Below are 21,403 nucleotides of genomic sequence, written 5' to 3'. Positions count from 1 at the left end.
AGATTTGATCATACATTTCGACTTTGAGGCACTTGAGATGTTTGATGTTTCAGTACTTTGCTCTTAAGAACGGCCAGCTGGCCACGTTTGCTGTTGGTTGGCTGGTCGAGTCTTGCGTCGTTCCAGCAAACAAGACTACACCACGGTCACCATATTTTCTGTGATATTCACAGACGACAGTCGCGAACCTTGTCGAAACAACAAACACATGCACGCACCTACACACATGCACGCGCGAGTACACACACAACCTAGACCAAACCAACTGCTCACATTACAACTTGCTGACGAAGCTGTTCAGATCCACCCTACTCCACCTCAAACAGCTTCCAGATATCTGTGTGTGCGTGGCATAGTTATGATCTCTCACAAAGCGCCGTGGCCGTAGAACCTGTGGTGCCCTGGAGGTATTCTTGGTGGAATACATTGGAGACTTTCTCCAAAGGTCACATGACAGAACGATAACGCATATCGGTCTGATGTAGCCTCTGACGTCATCTGGGGGATGTACATTTGAAGATGACTTTTACCTGCCGAGATTTCACGAGGGTTCGTTTTATTCCTTCTTTCCTCACCCGCTCCTTTTGGCAGCGAGACACGAGCTATTATGTCCACTTGCGCCTACATTCATGTATCGACATTTTTTTTATCAGATCTCCCTGATGTAACACGATAACTACGGCAGAATACCCAAGAAAGTGAAATCCCTAGAGGAGAAATGAACACCATACCTGAGGCACAGGTGAAAGCCCATTAGGAGAGGCGCGGTGCCAAGGCAGGGAGGATTGCGATACACGCACGTTGCTGGCAGGGATCAGCAGCTCCCCCGGGAATCACGGAAGACGCCCATGCACGTACTTGAGCGCGTGTTCAGCAGGAAACATCGCTTGTCTGACACAGGGTTCGAGTCCACAGAGAGGGTAGAGTGTGAGGCGGGGAGAGTTTATAGGGACGGGTGGACTGCTGTCGGGTAGAGGCTAGGAAGTCGGTTAGTCTTCAGCCCACAAAATGAGCGACGGGGCGAGACACAATGTAGGATGGAACGGTCTGGGAGATGACTGGGAGGGACTAAAAAAAGTCACTTCGTTCCCTTTCATAGCCGGGGATTGTCAGTCTTGGGTGACTTACCTGTGCATCTCTTCTTATACGTATGATGGATGCTGCTCACTCTAACGGTATCGTGAGCGTTGACATAATCATTAGAAGGACATATCTGTTTAATTTAGCTAATTAAAAGCTTACGCTTACAGTTTGCTAGCGGGGATATTTGCAGTTAGATATGGTAATCGAGATCTGAGTGATACTAGCAACAATCACTTTGTGATACTCTTAAAGCATGTCATTGTGGCACGACCAGGCGGTGTCCCCTACGCTCAACAATTAGAAGATAAAATTAATGATGCCAGCGTTTATCTACAGCTGGTCACGTGATGGAGAGAAGCAACAGAAGCCGGCGAGAAGAGGAAAGTTAAAGACTGTCAGTCTGGGGTTTCATTCCAGTCCAGTCGCAGCAAAGCAGTCACAAGGACAAGCTTGGCTCCAAGCTCAAACCTGTTCACTTCTACAATTCCGGGTGGAGCGTGGTTTCACATTTCGGGCGATGGTTCGATTCTTTCCTTTGACAGACAATACAGGTAGGAAGGTTAAGTCGCAACACCCCGAATTCACACAAGCGTGACACGTTTGATTAAAACCTTCCATCTGTTGTCTGAATTTTCTGTCAGCACCCGAAAGATCAGCCTTGAAGAACGTTGGCAGCTCCACAACTGCAGCATGGGGCACACCCGGGGTGACAAAACCTTCACGTGGCTCACAGTCACATCAGGGACAGCAACTCTCCTTCCTCCTCCCCACCCAGGAAGCTGAGCGACGCCTACCCACACTCCCTCCTTCTTGACAGCTTACGCTTACAGTTTGCTAGCGGGGATATTTGCAGTTAGATATGGTAATCGAGATCTTTGCTAGGAAATGAGGGAGGGTAGAGGAGATAGTGTTAATGAAGTGACTCAGTCTCTCGAGGGCGATTATTCTGTCCGCTCACTGGTTTCCACAGAAAGGGAGATAATGTTTTACAGGGGACGTAACAGTCCGCGAATAAATACACATTCCGAAGTTTTAGTAACAACCTCAAAGCATCCTTTCTTGGCCCAGAACATCATTTTTTTCTGTTTTTGCATTAATGCGGTTTGAATGGACATTTAAAGTCAGCATCCTACTGATGGCAAAAAGAAAGGTCTACACAGGCTAAAGAACTCACCACAGAAAGTTTCTGACGAAAGCAAAATAAACATGAGTTATCGCTGTTTACGTTTGTCAAACAAACAGTCCCAGCAAAGTAATTAATTAAACATGTAAAGCAAGCCTCGGCAACAGCAGCACAACCGAGAACGCAGCTGAAAAATATCTTGGCACTTAACATATCACTCGTGGCATTGCTCTTGAAATCACACGCATGCACGTATACATACTAACACACACACACTGACACACACAGACGCTCATACATGTATCCGTCACACACACACACACACAGGCACCCATACATGTATCCATCACACACACACAGGCACCCATACAGGTATGCGTATCAGAAAGAAGAGACTGTATGTCAGTTGTAGATAGCTCGACCCAGCAGGTATTTGTTGAGGGCGAAGGGTATTTTCGCCGAATCTTGAGATTTTGCGGAGCATTACAAGGAAGGTTTTTTAAGCTCCAGAGGGTTGCGACCCTTCACCGACAAGATTATCGCACCTTGACAGGCAAGTCAAACTAGAATAACGACTGGGGGAGGATCAGAGCGATGAGAAGTGCCTTGAGCATTCCGCGTGTCTGTAGAACGCAGTTTTCATCCTGGTGCTCATCGGCTTCACCTCGGTGAACTGTCGACACACGAGGCTGAATGTCGTAAAAGAGAGATTCTGACGCTGCTGTTACCGAGACATACGTCATATTTATTGCCATGCTGACGCTGATGTTACAGAGACATACGTCATATTACCATGCTGACGCTGCTGTTACCGAGACATACGTCATAATGCCATGCTGACGCTGCTGTGGCCAGTGTGGGTCTTCGTTGGCAATAAGCGCAAGAGGGCGGTTCATCATCCGTCCTTCACATAAACACGCATAGTGCACACACACTCTGTCCACACACACACACACAAACCGCGCACACACACACACACACCGCGAACACACACACCACACATACACACAAGACAGCAGAGCAGATGCGTCTTATTCAGATTTTAATAAATTCGCGAACAAAATTTTCTAACAGAAGTAAACAAGATTTGCATATAAAGATTACACGTTTAAAAGCGACTTAAGTTCTGGAGAAGACAGAAAGAATGAAGAGAATATTCTACACAACGTCGAAAGCAAAACAAGTTCCAACAGTAATACTCGGCGTGGGAGTGGCGGCCCCCACAGACCACAACACTCCTACCGTTACACAGAGTCGTGAGCTGAAGTCACATCGCAGCGTCTCTCAGTACCGACAACCAAGGGTCAAACGATGTTGTAACTGTTTCATTACAGTTTGACAACAATAAATGCCAGTTATGGTCAGTGATGTCCTACACAGGCGCGCGCTACATACCATGGGGACTGAGGACAGGTGCTCAGCCACACCTGTGTCTTTCCCCTTTATGGAAGCGCGACAAAGGACAGGTCATGTTACAGTCATGTCCGATGGTGCAGCGCACTTCAACCAAAGCTTCAACCAACTAACTTACATCAGAGACTTGAGACAAACAAACAAACAAACAAACAAACAAACAAACAATCAAACAAACAAAACTGCATCATTGTGTTCGCACAAACAGAATGGGCAAAGTTGTGCCACGTGCTACAAGATGCCTGGTAAAATTCAGATGTCGGACAATGGTGCAACAATACTTCCACTGATGTTACATTATAAGTAAGTTTTTTTATCAGTTGACTGATACCTTCTGACATATTGTCATCACAAAACATTTCAGCAGGGAAGCTTTAGTTCAACATTGAACATTTTTCAAATGAATCACAGTGAAGTGGCCTTTACATCTGCTGGGATACAGCAGGTCAGATTATTTGTTGAGGATTCCGGGAGTTCAGGGTAAATGGAATTTGTTTATTCATAAATTGTATTTATCAAGCATCAACAAAGCAGACAACAGTCACACAAACACACTTCTCCTAACCTCTCAGCATGAACCAAACTGAATCCTAGCACTATACCTCATGGCCTCTATTCTGACTATAACTAATAAACTATTTCTCCATCTTTTCCTGCCATCTTACTTAGTGGAAACATGCAATCATTGTTTTTATCACAGGGATTTTATGGATAATGTTTGGTGGTCAATATTTTATGTGACATGCATCAATGTTAAATGATCGCATTAAAATTTCCAAAAAGTTGACCTGGCTCAGCTCTACAAAGCAGACTTTTTGTTAAAGATACTTTTCTGGTGTTCATGTGGTTTCTGTGATCTGTTTATAGGTAAAAGCAGAAGGAACTAAACACATCTGCTGAAAATTTCTTTGACATTAGTGAATTATTGGTGATGGAGAGGATTAGAGAAGAAAGGCCGAAGAACATGTGTTTCTCTGGCTAGGTGAAGCTGAGAATCTGTCAGCAATTAGTACTAACAGAAGCATCAGGAAACACTACAATTATTTTTAAAAGACATGAAAATCTTTAAAAATGGACAATATTGACAACAAACCGCAGTAACTCATGAGTCTTCTTATGACAGGTTACTACAATGAAACAGTCTCGCACAAGCAGAATCAACAAATTACAAATTCAGAGGAAGCAAGACTTGTGACACACCTACTCGCTTTTGTCTCTGAACTGCACTGTTCACATCAAACAAAATGATTCTGAGGCTGGTGAACACATTTCACCATTTAAACAACTGAAAGTTTGGCTCAGTTCTGGAATTCAAGCACGAAGTCCATGTGACGACGTCCACCAATACACAGAGGCAGGACTGAGGCCAGGCGATGGCAGTGGTCACGTGGTCAATGAGGCCAACGATGCGAACTTTCTTCAAAGCAAAACTGTCCTTTGCTCTACCACACTACCACTTCTCTTTTTTTTCACTTGCAAATTTCCACCAGAGCTGCTTACTCAACATTATATGATGATATGTGATGACGAAGCAGCAGCTCTAGACAAGGGGAAGACAACTCGACAGCCGAGCTGAGGGGAGAGAATAGCACATAAATATGCATATCACATTCTAAACAACAACTGACAGCTCTAATATTAACAACATGACTCTAAATGCGAGACTGTGTTTCGTCTCGTAACAAGGATGTACACCAAAACATAACAAATCGTAAACATAACAGGGAATACTAGCAACAACTTCTGAGTGATACTAGCAACAACCATTTTGTGATACTGTTAAAGCATGTCATTGTGGCACGACCAGGCGGTGTCCCCTACGCTCAACAATAAGAAGATAAAATTAATGATGCCAGCGTTTATCTACAGCTGGTCACGTGATGGAGATAAGCAACAGAAGCCGGCGAGAAGAGGAAAGTTAATTAAAGAATTTCAGTCTGGGGTTCCATTCCAATCCAGTCGCAGCAAAGCAGTCACAAGGACAAGCTTGGCTCCAAGCTCAAACCTGTTCACTTCTACAATTCCGGGTGGAGCGTGGTTTCACATTTCCGGCGATGGTTCGCTTCTTCCCTTTGACAGACAATACAGGTAGGAAGGTTAAGTCGCAACACCCCGAATTCACACAAGCGTGACACGTTTGATTAAAACCCTTCCATTGTCTGAATTTTCTGTCAGCACCCGAAAGATTCGCCTTGAAGAACGTTGGCAGCTCCACAACTACAGCATGGGGCACACCCGGGGTGACAAAACCTTCACGTGGCTCACAGTCACATCAAGGACAGCAACTCTCGCAGCCTTCCTCCTCCCCTCCCCAGGAAGCTCAGCGACGCCTACCCACACTCCCTCCTTCTTGTCAGCGTCGTGGGGGGGAAGGATTGGGAGGAAAAAGTTACTTGCGGTGGACGCTGATGGTGACGACTGGCCGGTTGCGGCTGTCGGAGATGGTGACGGAGCTGTCCTTGCTGACCACCACCCGCTGCACGTCCTGGCTCTGGGTCACCTGGTACAGCTTGCGCTGCACGGCCGGCTTGATGGGCGCCTCGATGGTCAGCTGCTTGTCGTCGCCGATGTAAGCAGTGATGCTGGCGGGGTCCACGCTGTCTGGCAGGTCGTACTCTTTGTTGAACTCTTTGTGCATGGTGCGGCCGGCCGTGCGTTCCTCGTGCTCGGCGTGCACGATCAGCTTACGCTCCGTTGTCTTGACGACGATCTCCTCCGGGCTGAACTCTCCCACGTCCACCGTCAGGCGCATGCGCCGCGACCCATCCGGATCCGTGACGATGGGGTTCTTGACCGGCGTCCCGACGCCCAAGGTCTTGGTCGGCGAGGATGGCGCTTCGCTTGCGTTCTTGACCGGCAGAAAGGTCTCGCGCTGGGTCAAGGCCGGAGTTGCCGCCGGACCCTCGATGGTGAGGATGCCGTCTTTGCTCAGCACGCAGGTCATGTGATCCTGGTTCACGTTATTCGGGATATCCACCTGGCGGCTGTACTCGCGGCTGACTGAGGTCTGGGCTGTCTTCTCCTCGTGGCGGGCGTTGACGATGAGCTTGTTCTCCTGCACCTTCACTTGCACCTCCTCCGGCCTGAACTCGCTGACGTCGAAGCGCACGCGGAACATCTGCCGCCCGCTGCTGTCCGTCTCGAAGGCCGTCTTGAGGCTGCTGACGTTGGCCAGCGAGTTGGTGCTGGCCTGCTTCTCCGAGGGCTTCAGCACGAAGAACTCTTGCCTCATGCGCTCGAACTCATCGTCCCACTGCTTCCGGCGTTGCTCCATCTTCTCCTCCACATTGCCCCACTGCTTGATCTGGCGGTCCTGGAAGCTCAGGCTGTCCTTGTGCACGGGGATGTGCACTTCCGAGCGGTACACAGCCATCGCGGCGTGTCGGAGCGGCGCGGCAGTCGAGCGGCGCTACCACTGGTTGGTGGGCAACGAAAAGTGGGAGGAGAGACTTGGACACAGCGAGCAGCAGGCGGGCACCACCCTGTGTCGAGATGTGGAGGGGGCACAAGAGGCTGGGAAGTGGAGGAGGAAGGTGAAGAGGGGAATATACAGGGTCCAGCAAACGACCAGCAGCTCTGGCAAAGGTCGATGTCCTGGCGAGGGCGTCTGCCGGGGCGTCTGGTCTGTATGATCACGCGTCCCACACTGCAATCAGACGGAAAACAGACTCAGTTTACAGACGATCAAAGTCTGGGACCAGAGTTTGGTCTCTCAACTGAACGCCAGGGAAGCCAGGTTTATACTTGTTTTTGGCTGAAATATGAGATTGAAGGGGAAGTAAGGCTTCATGAACAATGTCCAGGGTCGATTTATCACATTTGTTCCAGAACCTTGGTTAAGAAATGCTGTGGAGAAGATGAGTTCTTCCCGGGTAACCTCCTCCCCCCAACTCTTTTCTGATAATTAGACATTAGCTTCCCCTCCCCACCCATCACCAACCTCTCCCTGTCCTCTGCTTGCCACCGCTTTGATATTTTACAGCATCACACACATTTACACACTTTCACATCATTCTGACCCTCCACATCATCTAGAGCAGGGGTGGGCAAATAGCGGCCCGCGGGCCGCATGCGGCCCGCCAAGTGGTTCTCTGCGGCCCGCAGAAGCCCTTTGGCAACACATAAAAAATATTACCGAAAACAAGTTACGCTTAGTCCCTTCCCATGCCTGCTGCGTACGTAATGGCCAGCCTTGATGCACCTGATGAATTACAACTTGAACTGATACACCTTCAATCAGATCATGCATTGAAGGAAAGGTTTTATTCCCTGTCACTGGTTGAGTTTTATAAGTGCCTCTCCAACAAATCATTTCCTTGTTTAAGAGTATTTGCTGCCCAGCTATTTTCAATATTTGGTTCAAGTTACATCTGTGAGCAAAGTTTTTCCTGCTTGAATATAAACAAGTCAAAGAACAGGTCATTGCTTTCAGATGCAAACTTGCAGTCAGTTATGAGAGTATCTACCAGTAATTTTGAGCCAAATTTTAAAAGAATTGTTCAGCAAAATTGTATTCAAAAACATTTTTCTCATTAAATTGTGTGTGCTTAATTGTTCATTCTGGTTTTATATTTATTCCTACAGTGTTACATATTTCATGTGCTCATTATTAAATAAATGCGTTTGTTTACAATTTGGCGATTTTACGTCGTTTTTGTATTCAATTACAAGGTGCGGCCCTCGGACTAGTCATGACCCAGCAATGCGGCCCTCGCAACAAAAAAGTTTGCCCACCCCTGATCTAGAGGTTTATTGCAGACAGCCATCGGCTTATTCCCCCCACAAGCTCTATATCACCGGAAATTTTACACCAGGTATTTTGGCAATGTGCATCAATCCTCATTTGTATGAAAGGTACATCACATTCTGCACACCACTGACTTTGTGCCAAGAATGTTGTTGTCCTACTGGCTGCCTCATGTCCCTACTGTGTTTTGTTGACATTCTCATTGTGACAATAACCCAGGATTTATGTGAATGTTAAACACTGCAAAGCAAAAAACCATTTCAGAACTTTAGCCATCAGAGGTGAAATCATGAAACATTAAGAATTATAATTTATTTTATAGAATTTTTATGAAATGCTGATATTGTACTTAGCATGTGGGTTAAGCAAATCCACCTTCCACTGGATTCAAACTATGGCTTGGGTTCCATTATCTCAGCCGATACTAAAATTAAAGATAATTACAGGAAAAAGGTCAGAAAAAGCTAGAGCATCTGCAGGTTCAAAAGGAAATTAGGGTAAAAACTCTCGTAAACTGCGGAGGTTGACAGGCCAGGCATGCAAGAGTGCACATAAGAAAGACTAAGCTATGGCTGTCCTGGCACTCTGCCAACTCATCTCTCAGCAACAGCAACATCCCGACAGCCAGACAGCCCACCACAGTGCATGCTACCTGCAGGGGAATGAATATCTTTGTTTCGATGACAAAAGAGAAAATTGCTGTCAGAGTGAATCAAGATTTGGGGTTTAAAGATAAGTTTATACCACACCGCCCTACCGCGTGCTGAAGGTAATGTGAAAAAAGAGAGGATGCCATGAATGTCTGCCTGTGGTAATTGATACAGATGTCGACATTATGTCGCCTGCAGTGCCGGCCACACACTCATCTTGCGCCAGTGGAAGTGGTGGTGCGGCCAGCCATCGATCGGCTGCAGGTTGTTGCTGAGGTTAGAGGGAGGAGGGGACTGGCCGCAAGGCTAACAATATGGCGGAGACAGCACCAGTCTGCCGACCTAGTTATAACAACACCTCTCTCTCTCTCACACACTCTTTCGGGACTAATTTTTCTGTGGATGCAGCACCAGGCCCGGACTACCTTGCAGTCGTCTACCTCAAGCTGCTGACTCAGCGTACAACACTGACTTCCCATCTCTCCCCTCTCCCTCCATCTTCATTGTTTTGAGTTTATTTTAAGTGGAACCTTCTTCCACCCAAAGACGAAGGAGATAATGGATGCTGGGAGCAAAGGGCCTGAACTGCGGGCTGCTGCTGACACTGAGTGGTCTGCCCCTGATACATCACACACTATGGTCAGTGGTCCGCACCACTTGCTACATAATACACTGTGTACAGGGGAGGCAGCACAACTTTCTACCGACACTCTGATGACTACTACTTGCATCTGAATGTTTGACTGTCAAGATGGCGCAAAATCAACATGTCGGTGATGGCAGGCAGGAGACTTTGTGTACTGCTCGCACTGAACCGCACTCACACTTGTAAAAACCAGTGACGGAGAAATGTGTATGTGAGATAGAGAGAGAGAGACGGAGAAAGCAAGGTGGTGTGCGAATGGAGAGATATCATTTTCACTGAAATAATAAGCTGACCGCGAGATGCAAGGCCTGCACGCACCTGTCACAGTCTGCACGTGCATGTCTGCTTCCTGTTACAGACTCAAAACACACTAGGTCGGTGAGAACGCCCCTGTCTGGAACTACACCTGATCGTCAGTCAGGGACCCACACCTGTAAATCTCGCTTGAATGGACGAGAATTTCTGCGAGCAGAGCGTGCACATGGGTCACGAGTGCCTTGAGGTCAAACGCAACTTTTCTTTTTAAAGAAAAACGATCTTTTTTTCTTTCGCAATTTTTTTAGTTTGTTTGCTTGTTTTTTGTTTGTTTGTTTTTTTGTGTTTTTTGTTGTTGTTTTCCTTTGTTGTTTTTCTTTGTTTTTGTTTTTGTTTGTTTTTTTGTTGTTTTTTTTTTTGGTAAGCGTATTTCTGCTACATCTTCACCCCACGCTGTTTTAGACAAATGACAAACGTGGTAAACATTTTTTTTTTTTTTTGGCTGCATGCTTGGATGCCTCCAGTGCACAGATTTAGATCTTCCGATGAAGAGAAATATCCCTGCAGTTTGAAAAAGAGGTATAAAGTAACTGCCCGTCCCTCTCTCCACGTGCGAATCTTGGCGAAGACAAGAGACAGGAAGCAGTCTGGCTATACGAGGCGAGGCTCCCCACGTGCCGCCAGCGATGGCGTAACGATAGCGGCGCCTTCTGCCGCGCGGCGAGATAACCGCTGGTCTCGGACACGGAGCAGCACATCTCTCAAAGAGATTCAGCGGTGGTGGGAGGCATTCCTCCCTGTTATTCAGGAAAAGAGGGATTCGGAGCATCTGGAATTTGACATTTGGTATCAGTGGATCCGACACGTTAACTCCACGTCAGGCGGCGCTGCGGAGAGACGTAACGAGTTGCGGGTGTGCAACCGCGTGTTGGTGTGTTGGTGTGTGTGTGTCTATCGTTGATCGGCTCATTCAAAGGGATCCTGTCAAAGATTATATTCCACAGACCTAGACAATGTTTAGAATGATGCGAATATAATCCATGGAACAAAGCACCGCTTTATTGTTTCTTCCTCCACCCCACCCTTTTCTGAGGAGAACGCCATTTTTCTAAGTATTTTTCTTCCTTTCTTCTCTTTTTCGTTCGCTATGTCTCTTAACATTGCAGGTAAACACAATGATGTGAAGTATGTACCTTAATACACATCCTCACCCAACCACACATACACATATGATGAATATATTGGGACACATGCTGAGCAGAAAGAGAGAACAGACCCGATGAACCGGTAAGGATGCCTCCAAGACAAATTCAGACCGGAAACCACAGAAATTCCTAGATTGCTGTCTACCCTGTTCTTCTTAAAACATCTCAAGTTGTTCAAGTGGTTGGCGCGAGACCACGTGTACAGTTGGTGCTGTGGGAAAAGTTGCCTTTCAGGGAATCGCTGCCGCTTAAACTTTCTGGTTGAAACCGTCTACGATCACGGAGGTCGCCATATTTTGAGAAAACGGTGAGTGACGAGGACAAGACTGGCGTGACAGAGATTGCCATCTTGGTCACGTGGTTCCTCCTTCGTCACGATGTGCGGTCAGTTTATTTTTCTTAACGATAGGGTGCGGCAGCATGGCGGTCTCCAAGAACAGGCCCACGGTTGAGTTTCAGACACGACTGTAAATAAACGTTCGTTTTAAACGGGAAATCTTGAGCAAGGGGGGCAATTAGTGTTTTACGCCGAGCGAGCAACTAAGACCATATCACGGCAAGGCAGCCAACCCAGATACCACATACAGAAAAACTTACCCGAGACGAGAACTGAACTCAGGACAGCCAACCGTCACTGTCGTGGTGACGAGCGCTAACCACCCGACCGCTCAAATGTTGAGTGTAAACACAATTCAGAAAATAAACAGTTCTATAGTTTAACCCCAATTCGCTCGTTCACATGCCTTTTTCTTTAAATAAATGAATTTAAAAGTAAAAAAAACATTTTATTTTCAAAATAAAATATTAGAAATAATTTAGAAGTATGATATTTTACAGGTATTTATTACCACCGTTGTGTATGCACAAATAAAAGACCTGTCACGTGGTAGCTGTTCATATGCAAGTTGTCTCAACTGTCACGAAGCAGAATTCTCTAAAACTGTCTACATGTTAAGTTCACAAATTGGAAACTCTTGTACCACGATCTAGTAAACATTTACAATAACAACTGCCGATCGTTCCAACAGACTGCTCGCTCATCAAGGTGCAAACCGCTTGGCCACAGCTCGCCGGCTTGTCTTGGGTACGTGCCCACCCGACACGCGCACAGACGCAGCGGCCAACAGCGCCACGTGCTGCTGCTTATTGGTTCGCTTAAACGATAACAGATGATGACGACACCGGAGTGTCTGAAGTCAGAGCTTGCCATAAACATCATGGAGCGTGCATCCTGTTCATACACGCGCAGGCGCGCGGACACACACACACACAAAATTTTGAGAAGCCAGGCAGATGTGGTCTGTGGAAGCCCTAGCGAGGGTTTTGAGGATCCTGCTTATTTTCAGCTGTTCTGACATTTGAAACTTAATGAGCGAAACTCCTAACAACTGTCCAAAAATTCTACTTCTTGTTCAACCCTCTCCCCCTCTTCAAGTTTATTGCTACTCCCCTAGTCTTCCTCTACTGTCGTGACACTTTTACTTCTTGTTACTGGATTTTTCTGTGCGTTTTCTATATTTGTCTTTTGTTGGATGTCGGTAGATGTACTGTTGTTCATTCTTCTCGAGAGCATAGATACACATCGCTAGAAGAGAGACTACAATCGTCCCTCCATGAAAGTCCATGGTTGCAGGTAAGAGCGGGTTACAAAGTTTTCCATGAGTTGTAGCCTTGACGACGGAAGCCTGTTCACCGTCACGACTGACAGATATGCTTTCCCATCCTCTTTATCCGCACACCCCAATTTCTACCTCTCTCTCTCTGGAAATGCTCAGTCTCGTGCGCCGAGACCTCAGTTCACCTTTGCCTGTCTTTTATACACTTTTACAACAGTCGGTCTGCACCGACTCAACGCACATCATGGCCGGGTAGCCATTACAAGGAGCCAGAATGTCTGCCTCAGGCTCTGTGTTACTGTGGCACCAGCAAGAACATACCTGAACAGGTGCTCACTCTGAAACAGTCAACCTCAGGTACATTTTCGGTATTGAGACTCAAGGAACTCGGGTAAAACATCTTGGCATGACAGAAGAACTGGAAGAATGAGGGCAGGCTGAGTGACGTGCACAACTCCTCCACCTGTTGCTGTTGTCAGTCTCCCTGAGCGCCCTCGGCTACAGGACAGCATACTGTAGGCTCGGAGTATTTGTTTTCTACGTTTGATGGAGGATTTGCTGTTAAAAAAAAATAATGGATTGGGGAGGGAAAGCGTGAGGAAGGTGGCGAGAGGAAAAAATACACCCATGATACTCCCACCCCGATTGTATGTTGTGCCATCAGAGTGAACGACTTTCGCCCCACACGTGACGCAAAGCAAGTCGGTGGCCGAAGTAATTCCTTCGTGATCTGCGTAAACTCTGTAAACTCACTTCCACTACCTGCTGAAATGTGTCACGTGGTCTGACGGGTTTCCACCTTGTTTGCTTTTGCTTGCGCATGCGCTGTGGTTAATGAGTTCCTGGCGATCAAAATCTGCACGTAAGTGTGTACAGCTGCTCTGAATGTTTCATTAAAAAAAAAACTAAACTTCTATTTATAAAAAATCGTTTACTTAATTTTTAAATTGGCTCATTTATGATCCAAAAACATTGTAGCTGAGAGAGAGAACACTTCGCGGAAGCGAACAGATGGCATCAAAGGTCACAGGTATTTAAAAATTAATACCTTTGAGGGACGCAATAACTGTCATAAGCAGACAGGCAGGTGGTAAGGGAAATCACTGCTGCTCTACTGTACCTCAGACACGTGATGAGAGAACACAGTGATGCGAAACCGTTGGCAGGTGCTGACAGAAGGAACTGATGCTGAACTGTCGACACATGGAAATAGAAGCAATGATGCGGAACCACACCGAGGTATTAACAGACACAATGCTGAAGAAAACCGCGGACAGGTGCTAGCAGAAGGAATGCAAACTTGGCCCAAGCCAGGGTGCGTAGCTACCCGACAAACGTCGCTAGAGGAGCACGAGGAGCGCAAGCAGCAGATTTATTTCGATCCTCATGAAGACCAAGGAATCCCTTGTTTTTCTCTCACGAGGCGCCCCCACGCAAGTCTCTGTAGTAGCAAGGAGGGGAGACCACCCCCGATAGTTTCCACGCTTCACGCTTCACGACCGCCGCCGACAGGTAATTTTCCGCACAAGGGAGCGCATCAGCGCGTGCGAGGCAGGAATCGTTTGCTAGGGGCAACGACCTTCATTCCAGAAACCTCCGCCAGGTGCGACATCCACGTGACTGCTGCCAGACCTTTGTTACGTCGACGGCTCAGTGACGTCATTACGTCGCAGACGTACTCAGCCGTTAAGAGTTATCCCCCGTAAGAGTTACGTCAAATTACGTCGTGGATTTTTCCAGGTAAAGAGCGGAGAGGATCCCAGGTGGGTAGTACAGGTATGACTACGAGTAAACCTCTTGCTACGTATGACTGACAGCTAACGGGTGAGTAGACGGTCAGCAGAGTAGACGCCAGGAGGACAGATTCTATTTTAAGCCGATAGACGGGGATTCTTCAACACAGAATTTCTTGCCCTCGACCAATGAAACTACCCAGTATTGGAGCAGTTGGTGTAAGAGCCTATCATCGACAAACACACCCGTTATCAGTGACGTGCTGTTTGTGATACAAACGACATGAGGTTGCAGGTAAACTGCTGACTCAGGCAGACATCACCAGCCTCCACTGCACAGATGTTTCTTGTTGTGTGGACACAGAGAAGTCCTGTCTGCTTATTAACCAAACGCTTATTAATAGTACAGAAGGAGACAGTGTCCGTCAGATGGAGTGGACTGTTGGAGTTATTTTGTTTTTTCACACGGAGACTCAAACATGTTTATGTTTATGCTCTACACGAGTGTATGTCAGAACCTTGAAGGTAAGGGAATGTAGACAAAGTAACAACCAGGGCGGGTTGCGACTCCACCCAGCGGAGTGAACCAAGTGTTGGGCGTCTGAAAGCTTCAAAGGTGGGTTTAACACCTACACGAGCTGAAACCCGAGGGCATGATGTAAATAAAACCAAAGGCTAGTTTAACTCCGGGACTAAACACGTGCCGTGCTGCTGACAAATGTAGGAGATAAGAGGTTTCACTTCCTATGGTGTTTAATTACAGAGACCAAAAGCCAAGGTATAGCCCAGACAACATGAGATTTTATTTCGAGCATCTAACCGTATTCTGTAATAAAATCGTCCTTATGGAAATTTTTATCTCGATTTGTGCTGATTGTAGGAGTTTGTCAGGTTTTCAAGACCAAAGATAGACACACTCGTGTTACAGTTTGGACAGCTGTGTTTGATAATAGAATCTGATGTCACGGCCTTAATAATAATTCCTGCTGTTAGTCATGTATACAGGTGGTGGTACATCTGAGAATAAAGAATGTACAGTGATATACCTTCCATGACAATGAGTTCTCAGTCAGGGATACGCTTCTTTCTGTTTTGTCTCGGCCTTCGTCCCGTTAAATACATCAGACCCGAGCTGTTTCACCCACACCTTACTACTTCTAGCACTTAAGACCAACAGACATCACAGACTGAGTAATTTGGCTGAAGAATGCTGACGCTGGTAGAAAATAAAATCTGTGTGGGTGCATCAACAAGCTGAGTCGAGAGAGAACGGAAAGAGATGCTTTGAGAGAAAAAAAAAAAGATCATAAGGGTGAAACTGTTTGTCAAGGTGAAACACATGAATTAAAAGCAGGTGTTCCCTCTCTGCATTTTCAGGTTAGTCCCAACTCAACCTCTACAGGGCTGTTTCGTGTTCACTGCTGCCCACCTGCCGTTCACTTCACGTGGACTGACGTGTAACGCCCTCGCAGCAGGCGGAGGTTTTAACGAACTGCTCTCCTCCTGCTGCTCGAGACCAGGTTAAACCGTGCGACTTGTGTGAGGATGGTGGCCAAGGTGTGCACACATGCAGTCATATTTGATTATTTTCAGAAACTCTCACCTAATGGCTCCATAAAGCAGCAGAGAGAAAATATCTTTGTCTACCGCGAATGACTACAGAGACTGTATATTTCCCTTCTCCCTCAAAGGCAAGTCGCTGTAAAGAGAGGAATTCTAATGTAAACCCTGAAGACTTGGTGCCAGAGTGCGGAGATTCTGCTGTCAGGTCGCCAACAGGAAGAGAAATTACCCGGAGGTGTAACATCAAATACTCTCTGGCATCTTTCGGAAGAAAGATAAGAAATTTGGGTCAAATTTATTTTTCTTGCGCTCTCTAGGTGTTAGATAGTTGACTACTTTCCCCATGATTACACAGACTGGAGTCTTTTAAATTTTGCGGAGTTGCAGAGGAAAATGGGAATAAAATATCAGCTTTTTTAAATCTTTTTTTAAGCAGTCAACAGAAGAGTGTGAGCGCGCATGCGCATGTGCGTATGGTGTGCACAGATGAGCACGCACGCTTACAAAGGATTGACTGAGTAGTCATCTACATGGCGCGTGTCAGTCCAGCGTCTTCTACTGAGACTGGTCAGTGGTGAGACCTGTCCACCCCTTGGCACCAACACAGCTACAGGTCAGTGATCTGTTGAGACCTGATAACCGCATCGTGCCAGCACCTCTATGTCAGAGATTGTTCACCACCCGGATACCCCGTAACTGGCGACCGAAGAACCTCCAACTGTGGTGCTCAGATGCTGAGGAGTGGAGGAGGGTAGCTCCACTGAAGTATATCGAGGCTACAACCTCGACGACGTCAGACGTTGTAAGATAAGTTTGAATCTTGATACGACACGTCACATCTGTTACCTGTGACGTCTACGTGCCGACCTCGGCAGAGCTGAGAGGGGCTCAGTCACTCCGCAGTGGAAAGGTTATGCTACCCACACTCCCCCTAAAATAAAATAAATCTTATCAAGCAGCTGTAGGAGACTCAGGACGTCAGTCACCGCCACTAGAAGATAATTGGTCAAAATCTTAAATCCTTAGAAGCAACGAGGGCAAGTTGTTGGTGGCTACTCCAGGTGGAAGGCAAAGCACAACCCTCTCCTTCCGCTGCTTTACAGTTTGCCAGGTAAATCAGGTTGCCATGTGCCGGGTGGTTTAAGGGACTTTTTCTCATCAGGCGTCCATCTTGGTGGTTGTAGCATCAGTGCTCTCGCCCAGAATTGTAGAACGTCCACAAAAGGCAACAAAGAAATACAACTTCTATGTTTCTATCGCGAGATGAACTGTTTTAAAGGAGGTATCAAAACCAAGAAGTGATTCCAAATATCAAAATGGGTATTTCTGTAGCAGGACAGGCTTCATCGTCGTCAGAATCCTCAAAGTCTTTTATGCAAACTACAGACAATTCTCAACGTGGGCCACATATTTCCACTGGAAAGTGGACCCTCCACACAGATCCATATTTGCATGGCCCCAAACAAACAAATAAAAAGCTAGTTCACATCAGTTCATCGTCTGAAGTACACATGACAGCCAAAGACTCAAAGCCAAAGAGTAAGTATTCTGCACTACCTGTCAGCAAGACCAGCGATATCTCAACTTCTATTTACCTCATCCTAACACCCCAATTACCAGACAAGAATAAATTTAAATATTGTCCTCGAGAAAAAAATGTAAAATAATAAAAATAAGAAATAAAACAGTATTTTCCTTTTTGGAGGAGTGAAGTTTGAGAACAACAACAGCAACAACAACAAACCGTATTAGCTAACTCATCTATTCAGTGTCTGCATAACGAAAGTTAGAGGTCAGGGAGGGGTCAATCACCAGTCTATGCACGTGAAGCAATAAAGATGTAAAGTGATGCCTGTCCTCTTCCTGCTGCTGTCTGTGGTCCGATGTTTGTCGCCGCAGCACGCCCGATAAATCAATAGACTGAGAGAAGGGCCGCCATCCTCCCGTGTTTTTCTCCTTCCGTCCTTAATATTGAACGGCGAGAGGTGTTGCCTTCACCACTCGGCTCTTGAAGCATTAATGGGTCCCTGTGTTGAAAACCTTTTAAGAATGAACATATAGCTGGTGGCCATTTAGTGAGCGATGCCAGCTGCCTGAGTATGTATGAAGGTCTGTTTGCTCATGATCTTCACATGGAGGACATGTCTGGCACGTGCTGCTCGACGCAGAAGCAAATCGCAGCACAAAGGTTATGAATCCGTGGTATGCCGCTGACTCGTAGACTGTAACATGACAGACTAATTGTCATTATTAGTAATTATAGTGTCAGGGGTGGAAGTGTTCGGCATGCAAACATCCCCTCCCACAGTGACTAATGGCGAAAGTATTCAACATAAAGACATCTAACGGCTACAGTCGAAGACAACTGGACTCGCAAACATCTCAAACAGAGAATGGTCTGTCTGGCGCCGATGACCAAAGCACTCGACATGCACGTGACCCAAACAAGCACATGCACCAAAGATGCTGATGTACAGTCGCAGATAACAACAGGATCCACCAGTAACAGGATTCCTCACCCTGTTGCAGGTTCCTTGCCATTGTTTATGTTTCAAAGCTCTCTTTATTTTTTTCTGGTGAGAGGAAGGACGAGCATCTTCGTCTCTAGCGCTCTCCTTGTGTTTAATCTTTCATTGCTGTCCTTTCTTGCCTCCACACAGAAAAGAGTTTGTCTCTGGCTCTTGACAAGTGCACTCCGATAAACTGTATGTGATGCGCAGTTATCTGCCATAAAGATTGCGGGAATGTTCCGTGGCAGTGTGAAACTGTTGTGTGCAGACAAAGGCCTGTAGTCACAGGTTCTGATGGTGGTGGACTGCAGTCTTGGCATCAAACTCTGACGACCTCTCTCTCACACACACTCATTGTCAAAAGACAAGTACACTGTGGAGGTCAATGATACAGGGAGTGGGTGCCAAAGGGAGGCTATTTCGTTTTCCTTCGCAGTTACTCAAAGGGGGATAAATGTCTCGCTTTCTGTACACTACACGTGATGGTCAGGTCAAGAATCAAGCGAACACGACCAGTTATTGTGTATTGCTCTTGTGTACTAAGTGCACAGTGTCTGAAGTACAGTATGTACAGTTCCTCAAGTACAAGTACACACTACGGTCGATAATCAGGCGCAGGGTGTTGGCTTTTGGCGGAGACAACTCGGTCACCAACAGGACGGCGCCATTGGTGTCCTGCACGCTAACGATTTCTTACATTCACTGAGAAAGTGGTCGGAAAATCTCAACAAGCTTACAAAATAAATTACAAATTGAAATATCCCAGTAGCCTATCAAAATGAACTCACGAGCACACAAACTGAAATATCCTAGCGAGACCACAAAACGAACTCACAATGGCTATACTGAAATAAAGCAAGTCGCCCTCTCCCTCTCTCTGGGCCATAGGACAACATCAAAATAAAGCAAATTTATCTGACTCATGGACAGCAGTTTAGGAAGTAATTATTTTACCGTTCTAGTGCTATGTAACTGAACGATAGTTTGCCACCCGTCTATATCTTACATCTGCGTTTGACCACGAGGACAATTAAGGCACGCGCACTTCATCATTCTTATCATATAAGGCTGCAGTCACGGGGGGTATACTTCAGGATAAGAATGAAGACAGAGCACTAATGATCCTTCCGTGGTGTTTAATTTATCCGCGTAATGCTTCATACTTTTAACTTCCAGTCTGTGTGTAGGCCTTGCACGTGATGTGGAAAGACTAGTGAGGTAGAGTGTCATCCCTTTAATGAAGATTACGGCGTTGATCTTGTCTTGAACTACCTGTATGTCTCTTCCGGAGGTGCCACCTGCTTCCAGGGCTTCAAGAGGCTTCTCTGGAAGCCCTGCTTTTTTCTCGCTTCAGTTCCATCATATATAGCGCACAGACTGCGATGTGAAAACGCTGGTCCTAACCAACTAATCAACCACCCAGCCACTGCTTAGGTTTGTTAGAAAGCTACAGGTATCCTCCCTCTCCTGCTGATGTCTAGTATTTGAGCAGTATCCCACGGTGAAGCTACAAACAATTATTTACCTTTTCACTGAATGCATGACTTTTTGACCGTTATGCGCAAGGATGTCACAACTAAGCATCCCCCTACAAGCAGTGACATTCTGGCCACAAGAACATGCCGATCGGGGTACATAAGTGGTTCCCCACCCAGGCCAGTTCCGGTCACTATCTCTACTTCAGTTCTGGACTGCCGCTGGTGGCTCTACTTCTGTTAATGAATATTTTCAGCAAACATCTTCACTAAAACTGAAGTCAGCATATTTATAAAAGAGCCTGGGGAAAGAGGGAAGGTCTCGGCACAAACTTTGAAGTATGCGACTACAATTTGCATCTCGATCCTACCTGATTGCCTCACACAGACAAACTTAAAAGTAATAAGAGGTGTTTATACCGCTGTTACCCTATTAGTTCGAAGTCTTACCAGTCAGGAAAAACGTGAAGCTACCGACTTAAACACATTCTATTTGATGAAACTCAATTTTAAAAAGAATAACTCGCTTTCGTTCTTCCTGTAAAATCAAGATACGACATTTATCCGTACAACTGTCCTGTTGGTTGCGGAACGCATTGTACACAGCCCTACAGTAATTTTATGTTACAATACATAAACTAGTAATTTGAAGAGAGGGAGTTAACTTACCTGGTAACTTGTAAGACTCACAGAGACAGGTGTCAAATGGCAGCTGCGTAGTAAGAGCAACACTAGGTGGCGCTAGGAGGCGAGAGGTAGGCCGCTTATGGCCTGCGTGTTTTGCCAACAGACTCACAATAACAGTCGCTGCCTCCCCCGCCCTCGACAAACATGCCAGTGCGGCGCGCGGCTGTACAGCTATGGGCCTGCGTAACCTGCCGCAGTTCACATGCAGCAGCAGCAGCAGCACGATGCGCGCGGTCTGTCCCGCCGGACTCGAAATTCGCTTGCTGCTTGTGTTGCAAACGCACCTCCTGTCGGACGCGAGCGTCTGGCTGCACGTGCAGTCTACAACTGACGGAGCACGCAGCAATGTCGAGGCACACCTGCAATGTATGCTTGGCAAAGTAGATGTGATGCAGATGGAGGCCAAATAACAACAACAATAATAAAAATAAAGGAACCGTCGCAACTACACTACAATACTGCGGATAGATAAAATAAAATGTAAGGGCAGGTCACTCCCGCTGAATCACGACGCTGGCATGCGGTTCTCTCCCTTGATTGCAGTAGAACTATTTCAAGTGATGGCAAAAAGCTGTGGTAGCAGAAACTGAGTGATTTAACTGGCGATGCTGAACGTTCCACGGAACAGGGTATATCTGGTACATGTAGCTGTACTCTCTAAATTACAAAGAGCATTAACCTTTGACACTGACAAATA

General features: G+C 46.4%; 1 protein-coding gene across 1 annotated transcript; it reads right to left on the bottom strand.

The window, feature by feature from the left end:
* Nucleotides 1-3,231: 3,231 nt before the first annotated feature.
* Nucleotides 3,232-21,177, bottom strand: LOC112560150 (small heat shock protein p36-like). Its single transcript, XM_025231759.1, has 2 exons — nt 20,689-21,177; nt 3,232-7,265 (listed from the first exon to the last, which is right to left on the bottom strand). The coding sequence occupies exon 2, from the start codon at nt 6,990-6,992 to the stop codon at nt 6,009-6,011; it is 984 nt and encodes a 327-aa protein (XP_025087544.1). The 5' UTR covers nt 6,993-7,265; nt 20,689-21,177; the 3' UTR covers nt 3,232-6,008.
* Between the last annotated feature and the right edge of the window lie 226 nt (nt 21,178-21,403).

Source organism: Pomacea canaliculata, linkage group LG3 (assembly GCF_003073045.1).
Source record: "Pomacea canaliculata isolate SZHN2017 linkage group LG3, ASM307304v1, whole genome shotgun sequence".
Lineage (NCBI taxonomy): Eukaryota > Metazoa > Mollusca > Gastropoda > Architaenioglossa > Ampullariidae > Pomacea > Pomacea canaliculata.
Note: the sequence above shows the minus strand (reverse complement) of the source record. Positions and strands in the feature narration are given on the sequence as shown.

Coding starts and splice junctions, on each gene's coding strand:
- LOC112560150 (XM_025231759.1), bottom strand. CDS start 6,992: ATGGCTGTGTACCGCTCGGAAGTGCACATCCCCGTGCACAAGGACAGC.